The sequence below is a fragment of the Atta cephalotes genome (genome assembly GCF_000143395.1).
Source record: "Atta cephalotes unplaced genomic scaffold scaffold00026, whole genome shotgun sequence".
NCBI lineage: Eukaryota > Metazoa > Arthropoda > Insecta > Hymenoptera > Formicidae > Atta > Atta cephalotes.
The window spans coordinates 3,879,233-3,888,864 of record NW_012130090.1 but is presented as its reverse complement, the minus strand read 5'-3'; the positions used below and the strand labels follow the sequence as shown (position 1 = coordinate 3,888,864).

Below are 9,632 nucleotides of genomic sequence, written 5' to 3'. Positions count from 1 at the left end.
GTTAAGTAGAGACGACTAGTAGTTAGTTTAGTTAGTAACGACGACGAGTAATAGTATATATAGTACGTATATACTATATATATATATATATATATATATATATATATATATATATATAATTACGTATTATCACACGCTCATTAATGTCTATTCTACAATAGAGTCGCAAGTCATAAGCCATAAGAAATTAACCAATTACAGTTAAATATGAAAGAAATAATCGATTATCATTGGTTAATTTCTTATGGTTTGCGACCTTAATGTAGAATATGCAAATAGTAGTGTGAGGTCGCTGCTTGTCTGTTTCTGGAGCTTTCTAAATCTTCGCCGGTACACGAGCACACACGTTTGGTGGCACACGAGAAGATTTACAAGAATTCATACGAGTCATCATTGAGATTGAACGTGTTTATTGCTTGAGTCAAACGAACGGTCGTCAGGAACTAGACAGAGATTCAATATTTTAAGCGCGCATGATGAGTGATCAGGTAAGCGTTGCAAGAATGTTATGAGCTCGTCCACGAGGATTTATGCGCGCGACAGCGAAGGCGAAGCTCGCATTTTCCTCAGAGACGCTTCGTCACGTTCCGCGAGATCGACGATTGTCCTCCTCCCCGCCCTCATGGCAAATTTCTTCCGATTATACGATCACTCATTTTTTTTTTATCCAGTCGATCGTAGAAAAACGGAACAAGGACACGCTAAATTAAGAATAGCAAAGATTGATTACCAAAATTAATCTATTTAACTTATTAATCTAAAAAATACCATATTCACTATAGGTTTATTTTTTTATTACTTCATCAGAACTTTCTTGCTTTCGCAAATTTCAAATACATATCTATTTCATTTTAAGTATTAGGATATACTCTTTGGATACTACTAGTTAGAAAAATAGATAGGCTGATATTCATAATCCGTTCTTATTTCAAGATGTCTTAAGATGTTTAATACACAGCTCTATGATTTGACATCTTAATCCTAACTATATTATTTTTCTTGATATATATCCCTAAGACCCTATCTATATTTGTTACAATCTATATTTATAATTTTTAAATGGATAAATGGTTTTAAATGGTAAAAATGGATGTATTTCAATTAATTATTTAAATTAATTTTTTCAATCGAATTAATTAAGGAATAAATCTGTGTTTAAAAGTCGATAGAATTAAGAAGCTTCAAGGTATATAGATTAAAAAAAAAGAAAAATTTAGCAACATGAAAAAAATCTCAATTTAGCAAATTATATTGGGGTTTCTTTGACCTCAGTGTATATAGCTAGGATTAAGACTGCACTTGAAACAATCTTAAATACACATATGCTATGTACAACCAAGTATTTACATTCTTGTATCATTTTGCAGGTAGCTTTGTTGAAAGAGAAAGGAAATGCTGCTTTACAAACTGGAAATTATGATGAAGCCATTAGATGCTACACAGATGCTATCATCTTGGACAACAATAATCATGTTCTCTACAGTAATCGCTCAGCGGCATATGCAAAGTCTGAAAAGTATCAGCAAGCGCTGGAGGATGCCGAAAAGACTGTCAGTTTGAAACCGGATTGGGGAAAGGGTTATTCGCGTAAGGGCAGCGCTCTTGCTTACTTGGGCAGATATGATGAGTCCATCAGAACTTATGAGAAGGGCCTACAATTGGATCCAAACAATCCACAGCTTAGAAGCAGTCTGGCCGAGGTGAGGGCCCAGAAAACAGCTGCTGTAACTAATCCATTCAATTCACCAGACATCTTTCTCAAGTTGGCTAGTGATCCCAGAACAAAGGGATATTTGTCTGATCCTGAATATATGAAGTTACTGCAAGAATTGCGAACCAATCCACAGAGTCTCAGTATTAATCTCCAGGACACCAGAGTGCTCACCACTCTTAGCGTGCTGTTAGGAATGAGCGCTGACATGGAGGAATCGATGGAAACTGAGCCAATGAATCCATCGGAACCACCGAAATCCAAACCAGAACCAAAGTCTCAGAAGAAGGAGGAGGACAATCTTCCACCTGAAAAGAGAAAAGCCTTGGAAGAGAAGAAATTTGGTAATGAGGCTTACAAGAAAAAGAGCTTCGAGGAGGCTTTAGAGCATTATAACAAAGCTGTGGAATTGGATTCGACAGAAATCATCTATTTGTTGAATATAGCAGCAGTGTACTTCGAACAGAAGAATTATCAGAAATGTATTGCTCAATGTGAGAAAGCCATTGAGATCGGTAGAGAAAATAGAGCGGATTTCAAATTAATAGCAAAAGCATTTACGAGAATTGGTCATGCTTATAAGAAAATGGAGAATTGGAAACAAGCTAAGGTGTATTACGAAAAGTCTATGTCTGAGCACAGAACGCCGGAGATTAAAACCTTACTCTCGGATATAGACAAAATAATTAAAGAGGAAGAAAGGAAGGCTTATATTGACCCGATTAAAGCAGAAGAGGAAAAGGAACTTGGAAATCAAAAATATAAAGATGGTGATTATCCTGCTGCTATTAAACATTATTCCGAGGCGATCCGAAGAAATCCGGACGATCCCAAGTATTACAGTAACAGAGCAGCTTGTTATACTAAACTGGCGGCATTTGATCTCGGCTTGAAGGATTGCGAGAAAGTTGTCGAACTGGATCCAAAATTCATCAAAGGCTGGATTAGGAAAGGAAAAATTTTGCAAGCTATGCAGCAGCAGGGAAAAGCCTTGTCAGCATATCAGAAGGCTCTGGAATTGGATCCACAGAATAGCGAGGCGTTAGAGGGTTATCGCTCTTGCGCCGTATCCGCAAGTTCGAATCCGGAAGAAGTGAGAAAGAGAGCGATGGCCGATCCAGAGATCCAGAGTATATTGCGAGATCCAGCTATGAGATTGATCTTGGAACAAATGCAGAGCGATCCAAGAGCTTTACAAGAGTAAGTAATATGTTAACATTCTATATGTTAATATCCTACAGAAGTGATTAGGTTGTTCTCGCTGAATGTTCGCATATATCAAGACAAGAAAATATTTTGTAAACCGCGTAATTTCATAGGCAAATGTTCGTTCCATTGCTCATTTTAAAGAGGATCTCGATAAAATATTTTTGCTGTTTTAAGAAAGATGTTATGTATTAATTTATTGTTCTCAAAATGCGTGTTAACAGTTATCCTTTGTTCAAATTTTCTTCAAATCAATCTTTTATGGACTTTCTATAATAAACCACTACCTAATTAAGTCTTGAGCCGTAAGAAATTGATCAATATCAAATGTGAGAAGAATAATCAACTATAATGTTATAATTGTTTTATTTAATTTTTTATGGTTTTTAAGACTTAAAACTTAGATAATCGCTTGTTGTAGAAAGCCCATAATCTGACAACAATATATAGAGTAATAGGAATCAAACTTCAGGAGTCTTGAAACTCGTTGAATATAAGGTCTATTCTTTTTAACTAAAGTTCTTGCACAGTTTATCTTTCTTCCTTTTCTCTCCACGTTGGAGAGAAAAAGAGAAAAAATGAATTATATAAGAAGTTCAAGCCTATAAATTGATCATTGTCATCCAACAGCTATTACAGGATTGCTACAGACTTGGAAAACTGGGAAAAATCAGGGGAAAATATAAAAAAAGTCTGGAGTTTTTAAATTTGTTCACAATTTTCTTAAACTGCTCCTATTCCAAATAATTGTTATAATTTTTTTTTTAATATTATATTTGACAATCAAATACGTTCAAAACTCGCGCACTTTAGACGATTTTAATAAAATAATTACAATTTATATTTAATAACTAAGAACAAACGGGCAAACTGGGAATTAGCACAGTGATTGGTAATTCGTTTTGAAGAAGCTTTATCTTACATTAATAAAAAGAAACTTATACATGTTTCGGCTAATCTTCTTCAGCAATATTAGGTCCATTAATAGACGAAATATCCTCCTCTGTCCATAATCCTCCGAATGGATGTGGTGACTTCTACCATATGCCTTAGTGTACACGCTGATTGTAATTATAAAGGGATCAATCGATTCCAAACAACAATTTTATTTATAGAAGTGCACATGGCAAGGATACTCTCGATGGTTTGCTATTGCCTGTCGAGAAGAGCTACGAACGTATGACAAAATTTTTTTCTGCCTGGGATCGAACCTGGGATCTCTGGCATAGTCTCGTACGCTGCCAGTTACGCCACGCTCGTGTTCAATTAATAAAAATTAATAACTATGTAAAGCTATAAGTGAGAATTATAATCAATGTAAACAAAATTTACTTCATTGTCTTGTTTACATTGATTATAATTCTAACCTAGCTTTACACAGTTAATTTTTAAAAATTTTAGTCATTACTATCATCCAGCCTTGTAACTGGTGAGAACAATTCTCGTAATGGAGTAAAGGTTACCACACAATGATCACAACTCAATTAATTCAATATTTGTAACATCGTAGGTTTCGTTTACCAATGTATGGATCACCTATTATCATATTATTGCTGCAGAAGGCTAGAAGACTAGCTAAAACATGTATAAGTTCTTTTTATTATGTAAGATTAAGCTTTTTCAAAGCGAATTACGCACCGATCATTTTGCCAATTCCCAGTTGCCCGTTTATTCTTAGTTATTTTATAATTTATAATTATATTAATTTCAATATTGTTATCTTTAGTTTATAGTTTTTGAATTTGCACCCAAAATTTATTTATGTTTTTTGCGTTGTTTTTAATAATATAGACCAGTTTTCTTATAATCCTTGATTCTAAATGTGTTAAAATTTACATATTAGAAAATTTTCCATTTTCATCTGAAAAACTGGAAAAGATTAGAAAATTTTTAAATTCATTTTCTGTGGCAACCCTGTACTTTATTTTCTATTATTACATTATATATTGAATACTGAAAAAATTAAGAGTACTCAAAAGAGTATTAACATTTTTTTTGATGTACCATTTGTATCCATTTCTCTGTTGATGGAAATTTTAATAAATCCTTTCTTTTGCACAGCCATTTGAAGAATCCTGATATAGCTGCAAAATTACAAAAACTTCTGGAATCTGGTCTCATTGCTATTCATTGAAGATGTAAGGAACCACATACAATATACTTGTAATAAAAGAAGAATAACATTGCTATCGCAAGTTCCTTTAATATTAAGGAAATTCGCATTCGTATCGCAGATATATTAGCCATATGAGATACTTATCGTCATATTGCTCTTAAAATCTGTGTTCAAAAAGCCATTTGGAATAAAAGTTACATTGTACACATGATTCTTTCATACAGTGGCCTTTAGTGTCATCGATGATTTTGCATTGCAAGACTTGTTAAGGTGATCATGTGTATACCAATACACATATATACATATAGTGAGGTTCTTTGTGCAAAAATGAAGTGTAATTATGAAGCTGTGAACTCTAATATTTACATTTAACAAAAATTACTCCGATGGCTAAACGGTGAATATCATTTTGGAAGTTGATAGTGTTATTATATGCTTTAGATAAAAATAATCTAAAATTAGAATGTATTAATCCTTTAAACTAAAAATTTCATAAAATTATTTCTGTATATGATACACACACTAACATCTCTTTTACCATTTAATTAGTGCTTTTAGTATTAAAATTAGTCATAATATAATGAATGCGAAGTCAGGTTAAGGCCGACAACCAATAAGAGGAATGCTTCGAATAAATATCTTTTTAAACCGAATTCTCTTTTTGGAAATTATTTATTAATATCTTATTAACACCTTTTTTATGTTCCACTTAAAAAAACTAATTATAATGGAACAATTGTTCTGAAATTTCATAAACTGATATTACCGTGTTTATCATAGTCATTTTATTTTACAAAGTTTATAATATAAAAAACAATTCATATATATATACCAAATTTCAATTATCATATTTTGCAATGTTTTTATAACATATAATCTGTTACAAATAAAATATTAAATTACCAAAACTCTTGCATTTTCTATTAATATTCGTCGTGTGTAATATGACTATTATTACAATGATCTATGCAAAGAATCCAAATATACACTTAAAAAATTAATATTTTCTCTTTATGTGATTTCATAAAGTATCTCAAAAAAACCTGTCAATATGAAGAAAATCTCAACGGAAATCATAACAAAGTTGATCCATTTGTACATGTGTTATCTCTTGAAATCACGCAAAAAAATTTGCAAAAAACTAATTGTAAATTATGAATATTTTAATTTTATTTTTAACCGTGTGTTGTATCGTCCTCGACGAAATCAGCCGCTTCTTCCCGCGTCACGCATTCGACATGCGAAACCTTATTCCTGAACTTCACTCCATAGAATTTGTTTGCATGATGCAGTAATTCCGGTCTGCGAAATAAACACATCTTTATTTTTTATATTGTGCTATTAACATAGCAATCATGTTATTTTGAATCAATCTCAAAATCTTGTAAGCTGCTGATTGCATACGTCACCTAAATGTCGTGGTAATGAACTGAGCGTCAGAACTAAGCTCGTGGATCATATCTGCTACTGCTTTTCTGTGTTGTGCATCTAGTGCCTGATCGATTTCGTCGAACAAGTAAAACGGTGCAGGATCGCATTTTTGTATCGCGAATATCAGGGCCAATGCTACGAGTGATTTTTGTCCACCAGATAATTGATTCATCTCTCGCATTTCGCCTCTATGTCCTGTGAATGACACCTTTATACCTAGAAATAATAAATATATAAGTTTTTAAAATCCATAAATAAAGTATTACATAAATATGAAATATAGTTAACTCGAAGAAAAAAATTAAGAAAATTTTCAAATAAATCGTTTTTCCTAAATTCTTTTCTTTCTTATTATATATAATATCGTTCTTATTATATATATACACAATATATCTCAGATAAGTGTAAAAATCTATTTCTTCTTACCTACGCCTATAAATCTATCAGAATCTGATGGTTCCGCTGTTCCATCATCTCCTTCATCGCCGTCCGCAGTCTTCATAACCAATTGTGCATGGCCTGAAGGTACAAGTTTTTTGAATACCTCACTAAAATACTTGCTCACCTTAAAAAAAGAAAAAATATTGTCACATGAAATTTAAAATATATTATCATGACAGATTTTTAAAATCCTTTAATCCTTCACTACTTTAAAAGTTTAGATACACTATATATACACTATATATATATATAGACATACCTGTTTAAATGTAAATTGTATCGCTTCACATTTGCGCTGTTCAAGTACTGACATGAGTTCTTTTATTTTCTCATCGCCTCGATCCAGTTCTTCTTTCCGTTTTACTAATCTTTCTTTCTGATCGCTGAAGGACATAAACTGATCCAAAGCTTTTTTATTCACATGGCTAGAAATACATAAAACGTAAATATAATTTTTCTGTTTAAATATAATAAATTGCTAACACCATCTTTAATTTAATAAATACAATAGATCAATAATTATATATATATAAATAATTTTTGCCAATTTATTATATTTAACACACCTATATTTTTACACACCTATATTTTTTTAAATGGTTATTTGCCTTTTCCATTTCCTTAAAAAGCTGTTTCGTGGACATTGTACTAAACTTAGAATAAGCTTCGTGACTAGGCAATGCGCCAAGTTCAGTAATTTTTTGTGTACACTCAACTATTTTCTGTTGTAAGATATTTAACTTGCTTGCTAATTTTTCCAAGTCTTTCGCATCCGCTTCAATCTTCTCTTGCGCTTCTTTTTCTTTTAATTTCCATTTCTCAACTTCCGCAGACTCCGATTTTTGCTAAACATGCGATAAAATGGGGATTAAAGATTATATTAATTTAAACATGTACAATAAAAATGGTCACTGTATTCTTAAACACTTACTTTCTTCATGGCATTGGTTACTTTTTCATTTTGTGCTTTGAAATCCTCGTTTACTTTCACTAATCTCTTTTCAATATCCGCTAACTGGATCTTTGATGAATCAAGCTGACGCTGCCGATCTTCGACCGATATCTCTTGTAAAGCTTGAACTAGCTCATCCTTCCTTCTCACTAAGTTGTTCGTTAATAAGTTCTCTAATTTATTCTTTTCTGCTTCTAATTGCATTCGTTTCGCGAATGCTTCTTTGTTCTCCTTTGTTAAACGTCTGATATCGTCATTTAAAGTATCGACCTACCAAAATCGATAAAATAGAGTTTCAATCTTTAATTTAAGATAGAAAAAGGAAAAAAATATCATATTCTTAATTCAACTGCAATTCAATTTAAAAATTTGTACGCTCACCTGATGCTGATCTGCAACGGATAACTGTGCCATAAGTTCTTGATGTAACTCACTCTCCAGGCCGTCTTTAGTCGCACGCATAGCTTCCAAACTTGAAGTACATTGTGCAAGACTTTTTTCTTTTGGTGTTCGATATCTTTCTATAGCACTTAATTCTTCCTTCATAAGACGTATTTCTGCTTTCATTTTGTCGTATATATCTCTGTCAAATTAATAATAAACTGCTAATTAATTCTCATAATTAAAATCAATAACAAAAAAATTTCTACACTTGTTTCCAATAATTAAATATAAATATTTAAACGACGCGCGCACATGCGCATACAGAGGATGTCTAGAAATTTATATGTCAAAACTTCAGGAGCATATAGTGATTTGATAAACTAAGAAAAAAGTTCTATAGAGATATGCTCGTTTTTACTTCGTTTTGGAGAAAATCGCAAAAAAGACTAAACGTAATTGCTTTGTTCTTGTACTGCAATAATTCCGTTTTCAGGTGAAAAATTTTTTTTCTAATGGGATCATTTTTTGCGATTTTTTCTAAAACGAAACAAAAACGAATTATTTTTTTTAGTTTATCGATCTTCTATACGCTCCCGAAGTTTGATATTTCTAGACACCTCTAGTATGTATTAAGGTGGAAAACAATTTTTTTGAAAATCGATTAGTAATACCCTTTAAAAGTTAGCTATGGACTTATGATTTGGGTACAATTTCATCGAAATCCGATTAATATCTTCAGGTTGTCCTTTGACTTTTAAATTAGTATTTATGTATTTCTTGGATACATGTGTTAAAATTCGAAAACATATTTAAAATTCAATACAATTTTCATACTATCTATGTGACTTTGACCTGATCTTGATGATGTTACTCCAGGTCAGACTGACCAGATCAGTGAATAGATCATTTAAAACTCTATAACTTTTAGGAAACATTTCTTTCGAAAATGCTTAGTTTTTGAGTGTCGCTCCGGCACTTTTTACTCACCCTGTCGTATGTCGTCATGTTGGATCCGCTATTTTGAAATGTGTACTTCTGACCTCGAATTTATATTCAGCGACCAAAAAAAAAACAAGTATCAAATAGAATTGAAATTTTAATATTTTTTTTGACACATGTATCCAAGAAATGCATAAATACTAATTTCAAAGTTGAAGAGCAACCTGAAGATACTAATTGATTTTGATGAAATTTTACCCAAATCATATTGTCCATAGTTAACTTTTGGGAAAGGAGGGGGGAGTATTGATCGATTTTCAAAAAATTTTTTTTCGGCCCACTCTAATATATATATATATATATATATATATACAGGATGCCCCAAATAATCGCCAAATATTTCATGGATAGAGCGGACTAAAGTAAACTAAGTCAAAAAGTTCTTTATCATT

At 32.0% G+C, this 9,632-nt stretch overlaps 2 protein-coding genes across 2 annotated transcripts in view; one reads left to right on the top strand and one right to left on the bottom strand.

The window, feature by feature from the left end:
• The first annotated feature begins 473 nt into the window (after positions 1 to 473).
• On the top strand, positions 474 to 5,051 carry LOC105620421 (stress-induced-phosphoprotein 1). The gene is made up of 3 exons (XM_012201915.1): positions 474 to 488; positions 1,368 to 2,911; positions 4,979 to 5,051. The coding sequence occupies exons 1-3, from the start codon at positions 474 to 476 to the stop codon at positions 5,049 to 5,051; spliced, it is 1,632 nt and encodes a 543-aa protein (XP_012057305.1).
• A 640-nt stretch (positions 5,052 to 5,691) lies between these two features.
• LOC105620420 (structural maintenance of chromosomes protein 3) overlaps positions 5,692 to 9,632 on the bottom strand; it is an 8,375-nt gene continuing 4,434 nt past the window's right edge. The window contains exons 12-18 of the mRNA XM_012201914.1: positions 8,239 to 8,440; positions 7,837 to 8,127; positions 7,488 to 7,750; positions 7,165 to 7,330; positions 6,891 to 7,029; positions 6,443 to 6,680; positions 5,692 to 6,335 (exon numbers count right to left, since the gene is read on the bottom strand). Coding sequence (XP_012057304.1) covers positions 6,209 to 6,335; positions 6,443 to 6,680; positions 6,891 to 7,029; positions 7,165 to 7,330; positions 7,488 to 7,750; positions 7,837 to 8,127; positions 8,239 to 8,440 — 1,426 coding nt within the window. The 3' untranslated portion in view covers positions 5,692 to 6,208. The remainder of the gene's footprint in view (positions 6,336 to 6,442; positions 6,681 to 6,890; positions 7,030 to 7,164; positions 7,331 to 7,487; positions 7,751 to 7,836; positions 8,128 to 8,238; positions 8,441 to 9,632) is intronic.

Excerpts from the sequence above, each read along its gene's own strand:
- LOC105620421 (XM_012201915.1), top strand. Across the intron at positions 2,912-4,978 it reads GATCCAAGAGCTTTACAAGA|CCATTTGAAGAATCCTGATA; the intron begins GTAAGTAATATG and ends TCTTTTGCACAG.